This window comes from Pipistrellus kuhlii, unplaced genomic scaffold (assembly GCF_014108245.1).
Source record: "Pipistrellus kuhlii isolate mPipKuh1 unplaced genomic scaffold, mPipKuh1.p scaffold_m20_p_15, whole genome shotgun sequence".
In the NCBI taxonomy this organism is placed as follows: domain Eukaryota; kingdom Metazoa; phylum Chordata; class Mammalia; order Chiroptera; family Vespertilionidae; genus Pipistrellus; species Pipistrellus kuhlii.
This window is the reverse complement of record NW_023425460.1, coordinates 23,700,799-23,724,607: the sequence shown is the minus strand read 5'-3', so window position 1 is coordinate 23,724,607 and position 23,809 is coordinate 23,700,799. Positions and strand designations below refer to the sequence as shown.

At 37.1% G+C, this 23,809-nt stretch overlaps 1 protein-coding gene across 1 annotated transcript; it reads right to left on the bottom strand.

Annotated features, from left to right (window-relative positions):
- Positions 1-4,514: 4,514 nt before the first annotated feature.
- Positions 4,515-23,621, bottom strand: MINPP1 (multiple inositol-polyphosphate phosphatase 1). The gene is made up of 5 exons (XM_036438467.2): positions 22,524-23,621; positions 19,374-19,571; positions 17,540-17,637; positions 13,193-13,326; positions 4,515-5,509 (listed from the first exon to the last, which is right to left on the bottom strand). The coding sequence occupies exons 1-5, from the start codon at positions 23,152-23,154 to the stop codon at positions 5,113-5,115; spliced, it is 1,458 nt and encodes a 485-aa protein (XP_036294360.1). The 5' UTR covers positions 23,155-23,621; the 3' UTR covers positions 4,515-5,112.
- Positions 23,622-23,809: the final 188 nt, after the last annotated feature.

The following is a 23,809-nucleotide window of genomic DNA, read 5'->3' as shown; positions in this document are numbered from 1 at the left end:
AGTATCTTTCCTCCGATCTCTCTTAGCTATCCCGTTCTAAAGTAGCAAGAAAAGCTGTGAAAGTCAGTGATATTTTTCCCACCATGGGTAGTACTTGTAGCATTCCTTAAGGAAACTACAAAACTATATTTAAAATAATTAAATTAGAAAACCAAGCTCTCATCCTAATCTACATATTGCAAAGAGTGACAGAGCTTCAGGGAGCAACACTGCAGACAGAAGAAAAAAGCTCTACATTGTCTTGCCAAGACTTGTCTTCCTACTTTCCCAGAAAGGCAAGGAATAGAAAAAAAATTGTAAGGAAAAGAAAGGAATGAATGGCTGGAGCAAAATTCGTGTTCTTCCTATCTCCAACTTGGAATGTTTCTCATTAAAGAAAACTTTCTCATCTGTATGTATCCAAAGATATGTTTCACCAGTATATCCATAGTAATAAAAGCATAATATGCTAATTAGACCGGATATCCCGGATCACCTTCCAGATGAAGCTGGTGCAGAAGCTGGTGCAAGCAGCCGGGGGAAGGCCTACTCTTGCAAGAATTTCGTTAATTGGGCCTATAGTTTTTATATAATTTACATCAAAACTGGATTTTTTTAATTTTTATTTTATTTTTTGTTGATAGAATAAACTCTAATGAAAAAAGCTGAGAATCTGTAGATTGCTATCCCAACTTAATTTTCCATATTCCCCATTTCAGAAATGTAAAATGAATATTCTAATAAAATTTTCTCATTATACTAGGAGTACTATTCAATTTGGAAGCCTGCCATTTTAATGAACAAATATTTTTCTCCCAGTACAACAAACAAAAGTGTGAACATGAAATGCTTGGGTCTAAATAATGGTTTAAAATCTGAGAATATTGTGGAATATAATGACCAACATAAACAGATGAACAAAAACAGACCCAGAGACAGAGAAGCATCAATCAGACTATCAAACCTCAGAGAAGGTAGGGAAGGTTGGGCATAAGCGGGAGAGATCAACCAAAGGACTTGTATGCATGAATATAGGTAAGCCTAATCAATGGACACAGACACCAGGGGGGTGAGGGTATATGTGGGGGAGCAATGAGGGAATAAGGACACATATGTAATAACTTAATAAAGAAAAATATTAAAAAATAATAAAATCTGGGAATAGTACAGGGAAATATTAAATTATGAATTTTAGAAATAAAATTAAGAATCCTATCTTAACATGTATTACCTAAGTAATGATAGTGAAACAAAGTTTTAAGTTATCCTCCTCCTAAACTGCCAGGCATTGAGCTCTAACTACAAATCTTATAGCTGGAAAAATATGACATATTTTTTCTTGCTGTGAAATTTTCTCAAAAATACTATCAGACACACACCAATTAAAAATAGCTTAACAGATTAATGTGAAAGTGCTTAAAAGTAAGTTGAGCTGCTTAAAATGCTTGAGAAAATGAATGATTAGAAGAGAATTAAGTGATGTGTGAAGTACAGAAATTAGATATAGGCAAATTATATGACAATGCAAATATTTATTTTCAGTTTACATTTGGGAGAAGACAGTCCAAATTCCAAAGATAATTAAGGAACCATATGAAATGCCACCTTAGAGAAATACAACCCCAAAATTTATACTTATATATTCTAGTTCTGTTGCTTATAACTTCCAAAATTTAAGGGCCTCTATCAGTTCTACAGTTTACAAAAGAAAAGCATGGCCGAAACCAGTTTGGCTCAGTGGATAGAGCGTCGGTCTGAGGACTTTAGGATCCCAGGTTCAATTCTGGTCAAGGGCATGTACATTGGTTACGGGCACATCCCCGGTGTGTGTGTGTGGGGGGTGCTAGAAGCAGCTGGTCGATATTTCTCTCTCATCGATGTTTCTCGCTATCTCTCTCCCTTCCTCTCTGTAAAAAAAATCAATAAAATATATATATTTTTAAAACAATCTATTTAAAAGAAAAAAGAAAAGCATTCAAGTAAAGATATCATAAAAGTTGATTATACCTGGAGAAAAAAAAAGCTTTTTTTCCTTTACAAGTTGGGTTTTGCTTTCAGTATTAAAATTAAGATCAAGATTACAGTATATACAAAAATAGTATCCAGTGGATGATTATGTGTTTTGGAGAGCAGAAACTTCAAAATGATTAGAAAAAATAGTAAGTATCATACACTGCACTCATGAAATTGTAGGTTAGACAGAAAAATGGTGAATGTCCATAGACGAAAATGTCATGTCGGACAGGATTAAATTTGGCTTAACTGAAGTAATTTGGTCACCTATTATGAATGAACTCTTGTTAGCCAAAGATTATTTTTTTGATGTTCAACTTCTGATATATCCTATCCTGGGTAAGACCTTTCGTTTTCATCAAGATATTCTTATTTCAGGCATTTCCAAAATGAGAATAGCACCAGAATAATCTCTATCTCTATCATCTCTGTATTAGCAAAAATAGACCACTTTTACTCTCCATCCTGAAATATTTTACTTAGCAATGACTACAAAGGTGACATCGTTCTATTTAATAATGAAATTAAACAACTGCTATAACTTTCACATCAAAGTTATAAGAACTATGTTCATTCAGCGTTAGATGCCCACAGACTGGATCTAGTGTTTGTATGTAAAAAGTACTCAACAGGTATTAATGAACTGATGGTACTAATTTGTGACAAATGACGGATTAACAAGTCTCAAAAAACAAATACAGCAGATTCAAGAATAATATGCACAGTATGTCCTCTTATAGAATACTAGTGGCCCAGTGCACAAAATTGCATGCAATAGGCCGCCTGATGCAGGAGCTGTTGGGAGCCGCACCGCTTCTGAGGGAGGTGGGAGCAAGCCCCCGGCACCCTAGGAGGGAGCCTCTGCTGCCTGTGGGAGTCAGGAGGGAGTCTCTGCCTTCTCCAGCAGGAGCTGGAGGAACCAAGAGGTTCTCCATACATCTCCTGGTGACCAGTTGTGCATAGCCCTGCCCACCCATGTGCGCCTGATGCACACCCAGCCTCCTCCTGATTGACTCATTCGCATATTAGCTCTTTTATTATATAGGATTTTAAAACTTCCACAATAATACTACAAGCTTCCAGAGTTAAGCACATAATGGAAGGGTGATTACTGAATTTTATGCTGGCAAGGAGTGAGGGCAATAGCATCAGGAAATGCATAGAAGTCCTGAATTGTTCTTATTTGGATCTAAGTCAAATATTATAATACTAATTTTTACAAAAGAGGACAATGGGCATCAATGTTCATTACCTTATTCTCTTCTTGTCTACCTATTTACATAGTTTCTAAAAAAAGCAAGCACCAGACATTTTTGCAGGAACAATCAGCAGTATATTGATGGATCAACAGGATTTACCAGCTAATTATCTATTTTAGGACCATTATTAATTTGAAGATCAATAATCTGTGCATCTTATTTTTATAGTTGCAATATATAGTTGTGATGCACCTTAGATTTTTAATAAAGTGGACTTCCATTTTTTAAAGAAGTTAAAATTTATATGAGAATATTTCAATTACAAAAAAATTGCCTTACATTGCCTGATTTAGTCAAAGCTGCTTCAAATCCCAAACTTTTATCATTAATGACTGATTGTTTATCAACATGAAGAGTAGAAAAGACCAAGAATTTTGTTTTGTTTAATCCTCACCAGAGGATCTTTTTTTCATTGATTTTTTTTTAGAAAGTGTAAGGGAGGGAAGAGACAAAGAGAAATACTGATGTCTCACACTCAGTATTGCTGGCTCCACTCCCCACCCGCACACTCCGACAGGGTGGGGAGTGGAGCCAGCAACTGAAGTATGTGCTCTTCAGGGGAATCAAAACCACAACCCTTTAGTCTGCCGGCCAATGCTCTCACCACTGAGTCAAACCTGCCGGGCAAGAATTCTGCTTATTATAGCAAAAACTTTCATGGTATTTGACAGAATTCAGAGCTCTTTTTAAAAATGGGTTCATATCTGTGAAACTAAGTCAGCCAGAATAAAGTCTTTGTTTTAAAAAAGAGCCTGACCAGTATGGTTCAGTAACTGAGCATTGACTCCTGAGGTCAAGGCTTGATGCCTGGTCAGGGCACATGCTCAGGTTTTCGGCTCAGTCTCCAGTAGGGGTCATGCAGGAGGCAGCCAATTGATATTTCTCTCTCTATCCCTTCCTCTCTGAATAAACAAAAATAAAAAAAAATTAGGCAACCAAAATGTATTTCAAAAGATATAATAGCAAAATTGATTTTAACAGCTGATTCTACTACATTTTGAAAATGAAATATCTTTTTATAAACATTGCTTTTATAATTACTCAAAATGTATACATTTTTTGGGACACCCTGTATAAAAACCAAAGCAAAGTGACAGAATGCTAAAAACTGCTAAGCAATGGATTAAAGAAACTTTGCTAATAGTCCTCTTTGTCCTTCTATTGTTATATATATAAATTAGGTATGATAATTAAACACTGGCCTTGTAGGACTTAATAGAAGTCTAAAAGTAATTATTAAAAAGTCTTCAAATACTTTATAAATACTATTAACAAAAACATTTATTGTATTTTATTTTTTGTCTTTCTTCAATGAAAGTGTCCCTTTACATCAGACTGCTTCATATTGTTTCGAATTCTCAGAGATCTTAGTTTTCTTCCAAAATGATATTCCCAGTTTATCAAAATATTTCTGATTATGAAAGATGATACTAGTACTATGCTACTTGAGGGGGAAAAAGAGAGAATTGCAGCACAACTGGTAAAGTTCCTGGACTTGGTTCAATCAAGTTATGGATCATTCAACTGACATACTTTGTTACTCTAGCATTTTCAAGCATTATTTTGAAAACATATTCTCAGTGTGAGATTTCTTGTAAAAATAGGAAGAATTTAACTTCTGTAAACATTTGCAATGCCACCTATTTCTTTGAATATTTTTCCCCTTGAGAGAGCTGCTCCAGTGAAGAATTGTTGCTTACACGTTCATGTCCAGATTTAAAAAGAAACTCAATGTTTTTCTATGAAGACAGAAATGCCCAAGTAATGTGAAAGCTTTCTGTAACCAGGGATTGCCCACCTATTCCAAGCATGTAATCACACCCTATAGATTCCTGATAAATTAAAAATGTTCTCCAGTTACTCATAGTTCGTCAGATGTGTTGTTCACCTTTGGTATTTGACATTCTTCACTGGTATGACAACTCTGAAGGATGTCCTTGTAGTGGTCCTTCAGATCATCATACAAAGAAGCAGTTTCTTGCGAGTTAGCCAATGGTAACACCTTTTCATTCAATAGCATCTGCACTCGGAATTCTTCTTTAGGAGTCTTAGCATTTTCACAATGGTAAAGCACAAATATCAGGTTTGAGGCATAAGGTACAATGTGACCGCTTCGGAACTTCCGATGCATTTGCTCCTTGTAATTGTATGCTGTGAGGGGCTCCTTGTCTTTGAAGTAGCCCATGAGTGAAAGCAGTGGAAGAAGGGTCTCTGCATGACCAAACTGAAGGATGACTGGAGAAGAAATTGGCTGAGACCTTAAATGAGAAATTGAGAAAAAGAATGTCTATGTATCTGTGTCAAAGAAAATAATTTCTACACTTAGAAGCATACAACATTCTCATCAACAAGTGTTTGTAAGCCTCTCTTCTTAACTGGTACACATTAAGCAGGGCATCTAAAGCATCTAAAGCCTTGTATTTATTTCCAAGAAGCATCCCCTTAGGTCCCCAAAGCAGAATCATTCAGACCATAACTATATTTGATTTCACCTGCATAAATAGTTTTCAATTTTGCATTATTTTGTCAGTATTTCAAAACTAGGTGATTTCAGATTCTTACAAATCCAGATTTTTTTTTTTTTTTTGGCTCCTCTTGAAAAAATGAAAGATCGGGCAACATATATATTCACACAAGGCAATAATCAATATAACAGGAATGAGGATTACCCTCCAGAGGGGACATAAATGTGTTACACAGGACATACATCACTCCATGCTATCTCACATAGGATATTTCATTAGTTCCCAGATCTCTTTATACATTTGAGCATATGCAAATCAAAGCTAATACCACTTCCATAATGTAAATATAATGCAATTTAATAGTGATACAAGTTAAAGAAAAAGAAATACTGGTTTACAGTTTAAGTCCTCTAGCCATGATGCAATAACTCCAAAGCTGGGACCCATTCTAAGAATCAATGTTTTTTAAAATTTCATTCTTCTTGATTTTTGCATTTCAAGAAAAAATACAGAGCTCACTGAATGTCTAGTTTGGGTTTTAAGAGTAAGAAGCAGAATTTAGCACACTTTTAAATAAATTACAAGATCTAAAAGAATGTTAGGTATTTTTTGCATTAACTCAAAAGTATTTCCATTAAATAACAGCTTAAACTATGAGTCACTTGTCTCAAACATAACTGCTTTTCTTCACTATTCTACTTTATAAGCTGAAATTCAACTTAGTAATCTTTAGTGGTTCAAGTGTTGAAACTAGAATATATATGACAAAGCAATCTTCTTCAAGGAGTAAAACACCTAACTAATAATTATGACAAAGGAGCAATGACAATACATTGCTCCTTTGGAGCAATGGAGCAAATAGTCTTTGCAACAAATAGTGCAGGAATACTAAACATCCACATGCAAAAACAATGAATTTGGACAGATCTTAGACTCTTCACAAAAATTAACTAAAAAAGGATCATAGACCTAAATGTAAAACTCAATACAATAAAACTCCTAGCAGATGACAAAGGAGAAAACTTAGATAACCTTGGATATGGCAATGACTTTTATATATAACACCAAAGGCATGATCCATGAAAGTTAACTGATAAGCTAATCTTAATTAAAATTAAAAAAACAAAACTCTCCTCTGCTAAAGTCAATGTCAAGAGAATGAGAAGACAAGTCACAAACTGGGAGAAAATATTTGCAAAAGACACCTATGACAAAGGACTGTTATCTAAAATATACAAATAATTCTTAAGACTTAACAATAAAGAACAACCCAATTAAAAGATGGGCAAAAAACTGGCTGGTGTGGCTCAGAGGTTGAGCATGGATGGACCAAAGAACCAAAAGGTCCTTGGTTTGATTCCCAGTCAGGGCACATGCCTGGGATTGCAGGCTCAATCCCCAGTGGGGGGCGTGCAGGAGGCAGCCGATCAGTGTTTCTATTTATCCATCTCCCTTCCTCTCTCAACTTTCTCTTAAATTAATAAAGATATATATTTTTTAAATGGGCAAAAGACCTGGAAAGCTCACCAAAGAAGATATACAGATGGCAAGTAAGTAAATGAAAAGGTGCTCCACATCATGTCAGTAAGGAATTACAAATTATAACAAGATACCACTACACATCAAAATCCAGAAAGTTGACATCACCAAGTGCTGACAATAGGAGTTCATTCAATCACTGCTGGTATGAATGCAAAATGATATAGCTGCCCTAGCTTGAGTGGCTCAGTGGATAGAGCATCAGCATGCAGATAGAAGGGTCCCAGGTTCAATTCTGGTCAAGGGCTCAAGCCCAGGTTGCAAGCTCCAGTATAGGGTGTGCAGGTGGTAGCTGATCAATAATTCTCTCTCATCATTGATGTTTCTATCTCCTTCTCCCTCTCCCTTCCTCTCTGAAATCAATAAAACAATATATAAAAAATAAAAGGGCTTAATGGCATCTTATTAAAAAAATGATATAGCCATTGTGGAAATCAGTTTGATAGTTTCTGACACAAGTAAACATACTTTTGCCACATGATCCTTATATTCCTTGGTATTTATGCAAGTAAATTAAAAACATATCTATACAAAAACCTAAACATGGACATTTACAGAAGCTTTTTTTTCATAAATGTCAAAACTTAGAAGCAACCAAGATGTTACTTAGTAGGTGAATGGATAAATAAATGGTGGTACATCCAGATAATAAAACATTCAGTGCTAAAAAGAAACAAACTCTCAAGCCATGAAAAGACATGGAGGAAACTTAACTGCATATTACTAAGTGAAAAAAGCCAATCTGAAAAGGCTACATAGCATATGATTCCAACTATATGACATTCTCAAAAAGGTAAAACTATGAAAACAGTAAAAAGATCAGTGCTTCCAAGGGGTTGGAGTTGGAGGAGGATGAATAGGGCAAAGAACAGAGGATTTGTAGGGCAGTGAAACTATTCTGTATAATGGGTACATGTCATTAAGCATTTGTCCAAACCCAGAGAATGTGCAACACCAAGAGTGAACTCTAATGCAAACTAGTACTGACTTTGGTGATAATGATGTTTCGTTGGAGGATTATCAATAACGAATGGACCACTGTGATATAGAATGTCAATAGTAAGGGGTAGGCAAAGGAGTGTATGGGAAAAGAACTCTCTGTACTTTCTGCTCAATTTTGCTATAAACCTAAAACTAATCTAAAGAAGAGTTTATTAAAAACAAAACAAACAACAAAAAACCTACTGTCATGGGAATATATATGACTCAAAAGTGGTTATTTTTATTCCAAAGAGTTAACATAATCCATCTTAAACAGCTGCTCATGCTTATACCAGTTTACCCTTTCAGATGACTTACATTTCAATTTTTCTTTACAAAGTAGCATTAAATGTTAAATGGAAAAATACTTCTATTCTAAATTATATCCAAACATCAAAACTGGAGACTTAAATATCTTCAATTAGTGGGAGTTAAAGAGTTATGGAATTTGTGTGTGGTCACAAATACAGGTAGGGCTTTTTTATTGGTTTTTATAACTCTAAAGATGTCAAAGTAAATACACGAGAGTCTTTATGATCTAATTTTTATCAAAGGCCATTAAAAGTATGTGCCAAGTTTCTGTAAAATAAATCAGTATTTCTGTTAAGTAAGTTGTTCCTTTCAGGAACACACTATTTTTTGCTCTGTCTCCCAACAAAGAGTGTCACACATCTGCTAGGCTCTTGAGATCTATACCCAAGTCCCAAGGAAGGACATTCTAAAAAATGTAAAGTATCAATACAAATATAAGAAAACAAGTGATTAATCTATATGAATGTATATATAGAAATACACTGTTGGAATAAATGTTTTAGTGTAGAGAAGTAGTCAAATTATCTCATTTTAGAAATAAGAAAGACAAGTGAATTGCCTAATGTTATCTAGCAAGATAAGAATTCAGTGCTCCAAATTACAGCCTTCTTTTACTATTATAAGCTGGTAAAATTTTATTAAACCTTTAATTAAAAGTGAAATTTAATTTGAAGTCTAAAATTCTGTTGTTAAATAAAGGCTGATTACTATATGTTTTTCAAAATAGGTAAAACACTCCAAAAAAAGCACTTCAAATCATTCAAAAAGTTCAACCAGAAAAACAATCAATAATTGCATGTTTTTCCCCTAAATATACTCATCTTAGATCTTTCTAAGCTCTTAATTCAAGTTTCACACTCAACTAATGTTATGAAAGAAGTGTTTTTAAACATGATCCAAATAATCCCATTACTTATGTAAGTGCACAAATAAGCAACATGAACTGCCAGAAATATGAGTAGCTTTGGGAAGAAAATTAACAGAAATTTTTTTTTTATCTTCTTATACATCTGATTGAAATATCAGCTCCAATGAGGCATCTGGAGAAGCATCTGTCTGACAGCTTAACACAAATGTAGAACTAAAATGGCTCAAGCATAAAGACTTTTTTTCAAGCAAAGACATAAAAATAAATTCTGCTTCCATTCAAGATGGAATAACAGGGACCAATCTACCTTCCTGCCTTGAACTACTGTAAAATCAGACAAAATATAAGAGCATTTTTCAGACATTCAACAATAGAGTAAGAGTGAAGGAAGGCAAATCAGGTGAATCCCAACAAGTGTCCCAGATTACTGCCTGGAGTTTCCAGGCTGCAGCACAGAGAAGGGGAGCCCCGCAAAATATGAAAGGCAGCTCAATATCATTCATTTTTAGGGAAATGCAAACTAAAACCAAATAAGATACTATAAAATACCCATTATAAAAGCTAAAATTAAAAAGATCTACTATACCAAGTATTTATTAGGATGAAGAATAATAGGAACTCTCATACATTGGTGGGAAGACATTGGCAGTTTCTTAAAAAGTTAAACATACAACTATATATGACTCGGCTATTCTAGCTCTAGATATTATCCAAGAGAAATGATGTGCATATGTCCATATAAAGATCACAAAGGTCCATAGGAGCTTTATTTTTAATAGCCTCAAGCTGGAAACAACCCAAATGCCCATCATAAGGAGAGGGGAGAAACAAATTGTGGTGTACCCATGGAGGGAATATTCCTCAGCCTTAAAAAGGAATTAACTATTGATAGCCACAGCAATATGGATAAATCGCATAATATTGAGCTGAGTGAAAGAAGCAAAAAAAATAATAAAAATGTATGTATTATGATTCCAGTATATAAAATTCTAAAAAAAACACACAAATTAATTTATAGCGTCAGAAAGCAGATCAGTGGTTGCCCAGTTTGGAATGGGTGTGGGGTAGGGAGGGTGGAAAGTAGATTACAAAGAATCACAAAGAAATCTTTGCATGTGACGGATATTTCATTACCATAATTTTGGTAACAATTTCATGGGTATAAACATATATAAAAACTCATCAATTTGAACACTTTAAGTATGTGCTGTTTATATCAACTATACCTCAATAAGGCTATTTAAAAAAATAAAAAATATTAAGGGTTGATAGGCTGAGGTTAGTGACAGAAGTTTTCAATAACCAATCTCAAAGATTCCTCCCTCCCATCAAGCCTTTATCAAACCCCAGTTCAAATTTATTCTCCTTCAGCACTTTTTTTTTTTTTTAGTGATTTTACAAATATCCTCCAAACCAGACATGAGTTCTTTGAGACAGTAATTTAAATGTATTCACCTTTTGCCTGCATAAGCTGTTAGAACGGAGTAATACTGAAATTTAGGAAAGCACGTAGGAGGCAGGTACTAAAATCTAGGAGAAAATATTAGCTAGCATAAACTGAGCTGGTAGTGATACCTATGTAATTAGCTAGGGATTGGTAATAGGAAAGGAGCAAAGGGAAGGCCAGACATTAAAAGCGTGGCCATTGGGCAGCTTGCAGATCACTGGGGGTAAAGGAGTCCAACAAAGGGGACACAGATGCATATACAGTGAAGCTGGGGTGACTAGGGAAGGTACTTGTCTGACTGTCAAGCCTGGAGAACCATGGATTGGCCAGAATGGGTGCAGCCAATGCAAGCCTGTGAACATTTAGGAAGACATAATCCCTAAACAAAGAAACCGTCTCTCTTACTGCTCTTGGCTCACGGAGCTCTCTTGTACCCGGTTCTTCCCATTTCCCCTGTAGGGCCCACAGCCATGCAGACTCCACACACAATGGACTAATGGACTGAAGTTGGGAACACAAGCTAAGCTAGTCTGATACTGGACTGGAGTGTGCAAATATGGAAAAAAATTCTAGACACTGGCTCTGATTTCAGCCCTGATAAGGCAAAATGGGACTTCTTCTTTGGTGGTAATGAGGGAAATTAAACCTTGAAAACTAAAGAATTTGAAATAAAACTTTCCACAGAAATAAAACTTTCTACAATATCTCATCATCCCCTGTGAATCTCAGAAAATTCATTTTCTCAGGATATAGCAAGAAGCCCACTCCCATTAGTAACAGATGGACACTACTTTCACCAATAACAGTAGCAGTGGGGGTGAAGAAAAGTGGGAGATTGATATAAAACTGGAAGTCAAAAGAAAAAAAATCACAATATTATGAGTAGATGTAGTAGATGAGATAGACAGTAAAAATAATGCATGGGTTTGTGCTTGGCTGCCTGGGAGGTTGATGGTGTCATTGACTAAAACAGGGAATACTGAAGAAAAAGAACTGTGGATAGTCCTTCATATCCACTGAGCATTCCAACTGCATTCCTCACTTGTTCATAGGCACTGAGGAGAGAGCAGTGAAATAAACAAAGTTCCACTGAGAGTCAAAAAGTATCTTTCCAGAAGCAACTTGGCCATTTGAATCTGCATTCAGAGTACATTGCTTTTTCCCCTCATTTAGATCGTCTCTTTCAATAACTAGCACTAAAACTGAGTTGGCACCTCCTGGTAGACTGAGCTAAAATTCCCTGGAACACTGACTTCAGAAAGTTAGCAAAAAGATCATTAAAAATAGGTTCTGAGGCCGAAACCGGTTTGGCTCAGTGGTGGAGCGTCGGTCTGCGGACTGAAGGGTCCCGGGGTTCGATTCCGGTCAAGGGCATGTACCTTGGTTGCGGGCACATCCCTGGTAGGGGGTGTGCAAGAGGCAGCTGGTAGATGTTACTCTCTCATCGACGTTTCTAGCTCTCTATCTCTCTCCCTTTCTCTCTGTAAAATATCAATAAAATATATTTTTAAAAAAAATAGGTTCTGAGGACTTAGAATCTACATGCATTTCTAAGAACTTTAAAAGACAAAGCTCTCCTATTAAAGTGGGCTAATTAACCAAATGGCTATTTTATACATTTATTTCAATGCTGCCATCTTATGTTAAAATATGGAACTACACAACCTTAAAAGCCATACCCTTATCCAGTGGAAATCTGAAAATACCAGAGATTTGAGAGTCAATAAAAAGTTAGAAAAAGGATAATGAAAGTTATTCAATGAAAATAACAAATATTTATAGCAATTAATTTTGGTGTCTGAAAGTATCACTCACAAAAAGATCTCATGAGGCAAGCAATTACATTCCAGAATATAAACTTTACTTTGAAAAAGCAGAATAGAAATACACTGATAGAAATAATGGGTAAGGAAATAGTAGAATAAAATGCAGGTACATCACATTTCTTTGTTAAATTCATTCTGTTTTTCTAATCATAGCCGCCCAAAAAGCAACAATGGTTAAATAGCAAATCTAGGCTGTTTTGCTGAGTAGAGCCAAATACACAAGCAAAACCTATTTTTAAAAATCACCCATAAAAAAATATTTTCCATAAGCTTAACTGGGCATTCAGAATATACATCATGCCCTGTCAGTGTGGCTCAGATGGTTGGATATCATCCTGTACTCCAAAAGGCCTTGGGTTCGATTCCAAAAGGCTCGAGTTATAGGTTTGATGCCTGGTGGGGGTACATGCAAGAGATAACAAATCAATGTTTCTCTCTCTCTCAAATCAATAAACATGTCCTCAGGTGAAGATTTAAAAAAAAATTATTTTTTAAGTTTTTACCTTTTTTTCTGTTCAACTGCTTTGTCCAAGTGCTGAAAGATATCCTGAAACAGGATGCAGCTGGACCGACTATTAATAGTATACCCATATCCTCTTTTCCAATATTGTTTCAGATCATTTAAATATTCTAATACCTAAAAATAAAAATTTTTTAAATCATTTTTAAATCATTACATTTTTATTCATGTAACAGATTCCCTAATTTACATTTACCGTTTCAAGTACTTACTAATTGGACCCAAAGATTTATGCCACACAGAGATATGTGTTGACATGTAAATTTAAATTGTGGAATTAGAAGACAGCATATAAAAGCAAGTTAGACCTCACGGTCAAAAGTCCAGCATCCATAACAGTTCAGAACAGTGGGTTATTAAAGACATGTGTTCACATCCCCTTTCTTCTAAAATTATATTAAGATGATAGCAAAAATATATAAACATAAAAGATACACATGGAATATTATTACAGTACAGAAAGATGCCAAGAACAGATCAGGAATGTTTAAGAATTTTAGAAAGGTAGAAATCAGGAAATGAGTTACTTTGATTAATGTATCAGTTTGGCAAAAATATGGAAAACTGGTACTGCTGAAAGGAATGTATGTTGTTATAGATATTCAAAGGGCAAATTGGCAAAATCCATAAAAACATATATCATAAGACCCATTTAATTCCAATTCTAATAAAATAATATTCACAGAGGAACACAGGAGAGAACATACAAGAATGTCTTACAGCAGCACTGCTTACAGGAATCAAAAAAAATTCCAGAAATAACAAAATATCATTTATAGAGAGTTCACTAAACTATAGTATACACATCCTATGGAATATTATGCAGTTATTAAAAATTCTACTCTGTTGTCCTGGCCAGTGTGAACTTGTTGGTTGGGCATCATACCATACACCAAAAGGTTGCTGGTTCAATTTCTGGTGAGAGCGTTGAACCTGGCTTGATTCCTATAGGGACCACTCAGGAGCAGCCAATTGATGTTTCTCTTTCTCTCTCTCACTGGCCTTTCCTCTCTCTCCCTCCCTAAAAAAAAAATTAAAAAAAAAAAATTCATTGATATGTATATCAATGAAAAAAATTCTATACTGCAGATCTACAAGTACTGACATGGAAGCTCTCCAAGATATACTGCTGAATGAGAAGAACAAATTAAGAATAAAAATAGTAAAATGACCATTTGTTACCAAAACACACTCAGACACTAGACTGTTTGCATTTTTAAGAATACAGATTATAAATAGCATAGAAAAGGGTGGAAAGATATATATCAATTAACAACAGTAATTAATCTGTGGAGTTGTCTTGAATAGGAATTGGTGATTACGGTAGTCTTTTTTTACCTGAAAGTTAAACTTTGTATTCAAGTATTATTTGATCAGATAAACAACCAAAACTAGAGAATTAAAACCTGCAACCCAATAGAGGTACATGAGAGCCTGTGTAGTAGTTATGAGCCATTCTCCCAAGAGACCCTAGGCAAGCATGTCAAACTCTCAGGCGGTGGGTCATATGCCTCATTTAATGCCATGAGTTTGACATGCTTGCAAGAGAAACTAAGTAAGAATAAGCAAGAGCAGGCTAGTGCCATATAACCAAACCAAAACTAAACATACAATAAAGAGGCATCTAAATCAGAAAGTTAGCAAAAAGCCCAAAGTAAACATTTTTAAAAAGTAAAAATAAAATAAAATTAAAGTTCTATCAAATCTATTCAGAAAATAAAACAAAATGGTATCAGAAAGGAAACAGTAGCCGAAACCGGTTTGGTTCAGTGGATAGAGCGTCGGTCTGTGGACTGAAAGGTCCCGGGTTCGATTCCGGTCAAGGGCATGTACATTGGTTGCGGGCACATCCCCAATGGGGAGTGTGCAGGAGGCAGCTGATTGAGGATTCTCTCTCATCAATGTTTCTAACTCTCTATTCTTCTCTCTTCCTCTCTGTAAAAAATCAATAAAATATATTTTAAAAAATAATAAAATAAATAAAAACCAATTTTATTTTTTTTTTAAAGAAATGAAACAGTAGTTATAACTGGAAATTTATAAAATAAATTAAAAAAATTAAAAATCCTATTTGCACTATTAAAACTTTACATCAAAAAGACTTGAGCTTGGCTTGCTTGGTTCAATGGTTGAGCATTGACCTATGAACCAGGTCACGGTTCAAATTCTGATCAGGGCACATGCCTGGCTGCAAGCTTGATCCCCAGTGTGAGGTGTGCAGGAGGCACTGATCAATGATTCTCTCTCATCATTGATATTTTGCTCTCTCTCTCCCTCTCCCTTCCTCTCTGAAATCAATAAAAATTATTATATATATATACCTATGTATAGCTACAAATATAGAGCTTTATTAAGACAAATGTGAAAACTTGAATTCAGTATATTAGAACAGTGGGTTATTAAAGACATGTGTTCTATATATATAATTATAGTTTATTATGGTTATGTAGGAGAATCTTCTTGTTGAGAGGCATGCCCAAGTATTTAAGGGTGAAGTTTCTTGAGGTTTGCAAAAGAAAAAGATTACATATATGTGTTAACAGAATAAATTATCTCAAATATGTCTATATCCTAATCCCTAGAACCTCTGAATGTTATTTTACATAGTAAAAGAGAATTTGTGATTAAGTTAAAGACCTTAAGATGGGAAAATTACCCTAAACTATCCAGGTGGACCCAATATAATTACACAGATCCTTTTAAGTAGACAGGAAGGACAGTCAGGGTAGAGCAATATGTGTAGGGAGAAAAGGGAAATGCACTATTTTGACACATATATAAATGGTGACCATAACTCTCAGTTTATATCTGTACCAGCATACTTATTAATGGTGTTCATTTCACTTTAAAAGTATCCCATTTAAAGGGAAAGTTTTATCATCATCCTAAGCAAAGGGCATAACAAAGAGAGAACACAAGTTTCTGAAAAGATGAGTTGTGGAGATAAGAGAGGAGAGAAAGATCCTGGGTACCCAGGACAAAGAAAAAGATCACAGAGAGAAAATATAACACACCTATTACTTTTAGTGCTTAGCATCCTAAAGCAATCATCTACTGAGGGCCCTTCCCCCTTCTTCCACCTCAGCCACTAAGCCTAGTTGCACATTGGCACAATATAACATACAAAACCTGCGTGCTGGTCACTTGTCTGTGAGAACAAAATAAAGCCCTCCTTTACCTTCAAAGATGCATTAGTTCTCACCTTAAAAGCCTGCTTCTATCTGGAAAATAGTATACCACTTTTCAAAATTTGAGGTTAAATTTTGAAGTTAATTTATTTTCATATGGAATATTGAAGGTTTCATATGTATGCAAGAGATAAAGATGACTAAGGTTTCAAAAGTCTATATTCCTTAATGAGCCGTACATAAAAACATCCTATCTCATCCCCAGGATTCTATCCAATGCTGCAATCCTCAATACTTAAAAAAAAAAAAATTAATGCTCTCCCACCTCACCTCTCTGGCTTCTAAAATCTCAAAACTGGCCAGAATTTACCTCCCTAAAAGTTACCAGAGGCCTGTCTCCAAAGAAGGTATATGACTGAGGAGGAAAAAATATGATGTACCGTATTTTTCGGACCATAAGACGCACCGGACCATAAGACGCACCAGTTTTTAGAGAAGGGAAATGAAGAAAAAAAGATTCTGAAACAAATAGTGTCCTAAAATATTTTATGTGCATTAAAACCCAACATCACAGTCATAAACACATGTAATCAACCCTGTAAAGTAAACAGCAGCATTTAGAACCATTTTAGAGCCGGGCAAGCACACAGCGACCACACAGAGCCGGGCAAGTAAAAAAACTTTTTTTTAAAAGTATATGTGTAGGCTATATTTGGACCATAAGACGCAGGGACTTTTCCCCCCCCCTTCTGGGGGGGGAAATGTGCGTCTTATGGTCCGAAAAATACGGTAGGCAGAAAGAAACTGTACATGAATTACTGCCATCACCAGGTGGAACAGAACTCAATTTATCATGCAAACTGTTACAAAAGAAACAGATATTTGGAAAATCATTCATCCTCTCTGAGCCTTGGCTTCCTATAAAAAGGAGTTAATCCTCTCCAGCAATAAAATCTGATATTGGGTTACATTTGTTTTTAATTATAGATGGGCCTAGAAATCAAATCACAATGGAAGAATGTTTTCCAGAGTTTTATGAACCCAAACTAGTTATAAGTAGGTGGGCCCTATCTTTAGGTAAGAAAAATTATGAGTTAGTCAAAGATAGTTAATATTCAATACTCTGATTATTTTTTGAGAAGATACTTTAAGCAGCAACAAATCACGCAAAAAAGAATAGAAACTGCAAAATTAACACTTACCATTGCATCATCTGTGTCAAAAACATCACACCAAGGCGATTTAACACCTTTAATTGCCAGGTCAAATGAACAGGTGAAAAAAGCTACCTGAATCAAATCTGAGGGGGGAAAGGTAAAATTTGTAGGTTACTACTTCGCAATTTTTCAAAGGCTAAAAATCCATAGAATGCCATGTGCAGCCTGGATAAAGTTAGTTGCCACTTTCTTCCTGGCTATCAAAGATTAAGGCTAACCCTGTATAATCCAAAGGGGAGGAACAGGAACTGTTTGGAGAAACCATGAGGATATCTAAATTTCAGCCCAATTAAACTAAAAAAAATTTGTACTACAACAGCTCCAGTCCCAGGATTCAGGCTTGATTTCCAGTAGGGGGCGTACAGGAGGCAGACAATGGATGTTTCTCTCCCTCTCCCTCCTCTCTCACTAAAAATCTATTTTAAAAATCTAAAAAAAACCCACCACAAAACAAAACAAACACCAAAAAAATTGGCAAGGAATGATTTAAATGCTCAATTTATTACAATTTGCCTCTGGGGAGAAAAGGAGATGAATGAGATCCTACAGCAGAACCAAAAGACCTCAATATTCTTAAAACAACTGAAGCATAATATTAAAATTTGATAAAAGTAAGTGTGGGTATAACAACATTCATCATATTAGCCATTATTATTATGTATATGCTTGAATTATTTCCTAATAAAATAAATAATTTTTAAAACTGGCAGTGACCAAACAATTGGGAGAAAGAGAAAAAATTCAAGTTTAAATGCTAAACTCATCTAGGCATTTTCACTTGCTTGATCCTTTAAATGTTAAGCATTCAGTCTCCACGATTGTCAGATTCAAGTCTACATTTTTATCTCCAATATCTCCTATTTCTAGTCTTTTGGAAATTTATTCACAATATAATGAAATCCACAATCTCTGTATGAATATCTGTCAACACCTACTCTTATGCATTACAAATTCCTAAAAAAATTATTATTTTTTTTCTTAACTTCCCATTTCTAAGTGACCATATGTCCTGGTTTTCCATCTGCTTTCTTGGCATAATTATTAATAATGTCACTTTCACCCTCAAGTCTCCTAGGCTGCATGATAAACTGCAGTCAGCTCATCTCTACTTCAATACTTTATGACAGACACCACTGTCCATTTTCTCGGCATCTCTAAGTTTAAAGCCTAAAAAAATAAAATAAATCACACTACTGTGCCTTTCACTTTCTAAAACTTAACCCTTTCAAAACATGAACACGTACTTCTATAATTGCTTTAAAAGCACTTGTATGAGGAGATAACTTGTATGAGAAAAAATAATTTTTGTTTTATATATAATGCTGAAAGTTGAAACTTTATATACCTCTGCCTTCAAAAAAATTCCAGTATAGTAAGAATCTTGTACATTAACTTACATAAAACTCAAAGAATTTCAATCTAAAAATAGTTAAGCATGACCAAAAAAGTATTTTCTTTTTTTAAAAAAATATATATTTTATTGATGTTTTTAGAGAGGAAGGACAGGGTGAGAGAGTTAGAAACACTGATGAGAGAGAAACATCAATCTGCTGCCTCCTGCACATCCCCCACTGGAGATGTACCCACAATCAAGGTACATGCCCTTGACTGAACTCGAACCTGGCACCCTTGAGTCCACAGGCGGACACTCTATCCACTGAGCCAAACCGGTCAGGGCAAAATATTATTTTCTTATTGTAGATTCAATTGTGGGCCTTTTAAAAGGAATAACTTTATTCTTCCATATTTTTTCCATTTTCAGAGTTCAAAAACCATTTAACTACTTCAGAATTCAAATGAAAGATAATAGGTACGTTACCTGCATTTAAATTGTTGACTGGCACTTGCAAAGTAGCTGCAACTTTTTTTAAAATGTGCTGCATTTCTGGTCCAGTTTTGAAGGCTTCTACATGATAAAGAGCCGTATCATTCCTTTCCACTTCAGTTAAAAACTTTTCACAATGATCAAAGAACCTCATTAGTTTATCATTAATTCTTGGAGGTCCACACTCCATGTCTGAAAAGACATAAGCGACAATTTCAAATTAATGAATGTTTTGTTTCAAGGGTAAAAAAAACAACACTAAAAACCCATTTATTCATGTTTAAAATAAGCACATATTATTCAAAAAAGATATAGGGCAAAACTACTCCCTTTCGTAATAGTAATTCATGAGTATAAGCTAGAGAAGACTAAAACAGAGTATCAAAAGAAAATGTGTTATAACAAAACTACACAATAAAGATAATTCAAATGAATGCTTTCTTAAAGAAAGCAAAAAAAAAAAAAAAATTAGCCATGAAAGTCATAAGACATACAAAAATGTGTTATGTAAGTACTATTTCTGTTAGGCACAGAAAACTTGAAAAACTAAAAATAGCAAAATTTCTTTTTTTTTTAGTTCTTTTAAAAATATATATATTTTATTGATTTTGAACAGAGAGGAAGGGAGAGTGAGTTAGAAACATCGATGAGAGTCATCGATCAGCTGCCTCTTGCACACCCCTCACTGGGGATATGCCCGCAACTAAGGTACATGCCCTTGACCGGAATCGAACCTGGGACCCTTCAGTCCCCAAGCCAACGCGCTATCCATTGAGCCAAACCGGTTTGGGCAAAATAGCAAAATTTCTAATTACTAGGTTAGAGATCATTCAAAAGATATAATCTATTTTTCTACTCTAAGCCAAAGCCTAAAAACATTTTATTTTCTAAATTAACTTCCTCAACCCTACTACTAACAATGGCACAAAATACATCTACACTTTTGTTTTTCATTGTGCTAGGAGCTTCTGATTTGGTTTGTTTTCTAACTGAAGCTCCCCCAAATTTCCCATTTAAAATTTTACAAGTTGTATTATTTCCTCAACTTGGGAACAAGTATGTATTGGAAAAAGCATTCATAATCATGCATCAACCACTGGGATGAATTTTCATTGACCATGAAAAGAACACAAGTATACTATTTCTGTATATAAAATGAGAAAATTAAATCTAGTTACACTGTTTTGCTTTAGATGGGTGTGGAAAACACACACACACACACACACACACACATATATATGTGTATATATATATATCCACTTCAGGACCTGAATGTATAATTCTGCCCACTTTAATTGCAAATTAGATTACAATTCTTAAGAAAGCATGTTAAGTAGGAAAGTAAGTGATCTGTCATCTTTCTGTGATCTCAAAACACAATTTTCCAGGTGGGTCAGGATATTTCATCCTTGCTATTATCTAATACTGCTGCTCTTTAAACAGAAACAAAGGCATTGTTGTTTCTGTAAGAATACAAAATTTAATTATGTCCTCCCTTAAAAGCCCAAATGTACACAACAGCCAAATTGTCTCCAGATAATAATTAGGTAGGCAAAAATGTTTATTCTGAGACTGAAAACGGTGAGGGGGGTAGGCTTATTTTGGACTCTTCTGATTCCTGGCTTCGTACTTCAAGGCCAATGTCACCTAGAAGGTCCAATGGCCCCTTTTTGTCTATACTATACAGGGTGGGCCAAAAGACGTTTACAGTTGTGAGTATGCAAAACAGAGTTTATTCCTGTATTATTATTTATTGTATTGTTTTCCATATGAACAACTGTAAACCTACTTTTACCCCACCTTGTATAAACTATGCTATACTAAAGTATATTCTACTTTCAACATTCAGTTAATTTAACTTCTTCATGGGGAATTTTCACTCATATTAATAGAAAAGGCCTAGCTATAACTAAAAAGCACAATTCAACAATGACTAATTCCAAGTCAGCCAAATAAATCACAAGGCATGGAAGAACCCTGGGCTACGGCTGCACTGCTTAGGGATGCTACTGGAGAAATGAGAAACCAGTCTACTTCATTTTGCACTTGGACTCGGAAACGAAGTGATGTCTCTCCTCAACTCTGACCTTAAAACTGATCAAAAAAGTATTCACACTCGATCATGTCTCCGGCACAAAAATGTGATGTTTTTACTCTTATCCTTAAGATACAGACAAACAGAAGTTATTTATATAGTGTGAGGATTAAGAGACAAGCTCTAAATCAGATTCTCTGGGTCCATAGCAAGCTATATCAAATTAGACAAATTATTTAGTGTTTGTTTCTCAAAAAATACTATCCACCTCAGGGAGCTGTTGCACACATAGCAGGTATTAAATGTTTGCTATTAGTGTCTACTGAACATTTTCTGAAGGGGGGAGCATAATTCCTGGGAAACAGAAGACCTGGAATCTGGGCCTGAGTCCACAGGGCAAATTCTTGGGCTCAGCTCTCCCACCTTTAAATTAAAAGGGCTCTGCCAGATGGAATCTCAAATTTTGCAAAAGAATAAGTAATGACATAAATTAGTGAAGTACTGCGTGTTACCACGGACCACAGCTACAACGAAGGTCACTCTACAGTACACATAAGAACAAAACAGGAAAAAAAAAAAAAAAAAAAAAAAAGCAGATCAGTAAGGAAAATTTGAGAATATCTTCCCAATATAGGAGATAGGTCTAGAACCAACATCTGGGGGGGGGGAATGATGTAAAAAAAAAAAAAATCCAAATAGTATCAGAAACAAAGCCTGAGGAAGAAAGTTCTAGATGGTATTTAAAGCGTGCCCAATTGCAGAACGAGCAGCCAGGGAGGGAAGAAAAGGAGGGCTTGTTTGCTCAGAGGGGGCAATTCGATCTGGGAATGGATGATCAGAAACGGCCCTGGTCGGTCTCTTTTTCCTCCTGGATCCCCTGATGTCTACTACCACCACGTCCTGCACGTGGAAGATGCCATATTCACACCTGATAAACGAACAAATAAATGGGGTATGTATGAGAAGCGAGATGGCCAAGTCGTCCAAGTTCAAATCCAGACCAAACCATGGGAGAGATGGGGGTTGAGAGACAGAGGGGAGTGAAAGGCCGGGACTGGGGAAGTCCGGGATCGGGGGCAGGGGACTGGCCCGGCGCCCCCGGAGGTCACCTGCCACGTCGGGGGGCGTGAGGCCCGGGTGGTGGTGCTGCCACAGCCCCTTGAGGAAGGCGGCGCCGCTCTCCACGCAGCGGTGCTTGGAGCTGGTGACGAGCTGCAGGCGGCCGTAGTTCTCGCGGCGGAAGAGGGCCGGGAAGAGGGCGGCCAGGCGCTGCGCCAGCTGCCGCATGTCCTGCCGCCCCTTCTCTACCAGCTGCCCGTCCATCCAGTCCGCGTACCACAGCGGCCAGGCGGCCAGCGCGGCGCCCAGGTCTCGGCTGCCGGCGGCCGGGTCGGCCCGGGGCCCGCGGGCCTCCAGCAGCCCGTGCAGCTGCCGCAGCTTGCGGATCTGCTTGGCCGTCGGGTAGCGGGTGCCGTGGCGGATGAGGCCGACCAGCTGCACCGGGGTGCAGGTCTCCTCCAGCAGCTCCGGGTCGCGCCGCGGCGACACGGGGTCGCGCCGCAGCCCGGGGTTGGCATCCTCGTAGCGGGTTTTGGTGCCGAAGAAGGGGCTGAGCGCCGAGACCGCGGGGGGCTCCGGCTCCGGGAGGGAGCAGCGCGACAGCGACGAGAGCAGAGCCACCGCCAGGACCGCGGAGGGAGGCGAGGGAGCCCCGCGCAGGCAGCGGGCGCCGCGGAGCATGGTGCGCGTGGGCCCGCGAGGGGGGCGGGACCGGGCGGCAGCCGCCGACTTCCGGCTCCGGCGAGCAGGGGGGGCGGGACTAGGCGTCGCTTCCGGTGGAGACCCTCCAGGAACAGCCGCTGGTGATGGACCTTGGGCGCCGGCGGGAAGAGGCGAGGAGCCGCGTGGCCCTGGGCTCAAATGAAACCGGAGAGAAGCCCGAGGAGCTTTGGGGACCGGCGGTTTGGGCGGCGCCGGCGGCGCTGGCCCGGATGTGGGCGAGTTTCCTCGTCGGGCGCAGGTGCCTCAGGGCTGACGCCACAACGCCCCCGCTGTCTGAAGGGTCAAAGGTGTGAATAAGCCCGGACAAAGCCTGAGCCTCCACAGTTGCAAAACAGGAACACCTTTGTACAGCTGGCTCTGTATCACCATCCTTACCCGTTCTGTTCTGCTTTTCAAAATATAGTCTGAACCATCTCATCAAGTCCACCCGAGGCGGTTGGTAATAGTGCAGACCCTGGGCCCTGCCCTGCCATGCCTTCTGAGGCCCTAGGTTAGTGGTGTCGAACTCAATCAGAGAAGGGGCCAAAATCTAAAATCCAGCCTAAATCGCGGGCCGAATGGTTTACTGAACAGTCATAAACTGTCATTGTGATGGAAACGCAGCAGAGTGCAG

Coding starts and splice junctions, on each gene's coding strand:
- MINPP1 (XM_036438467.2), bottom strand. CDS start 23,154: ATGCTCCGCGGCGCCCGCTGCCTGCGCGGGGCTCCCTCGCCTCCCTCC. Junction 17,638..19,373: donor AGTCAACAATTTAAATGCAG/GTAACGTACCTA, acceptor TTCCCCCCTCAG/ATTTGATTCAGGTAGCTTTT. Junction 13,327..17,539: donor TTGACACAGATGATGCAATG/GTAAGTGTTAAT, acceptor TTTTATTTTTAG/GTATTAGAATATTTAAATGA.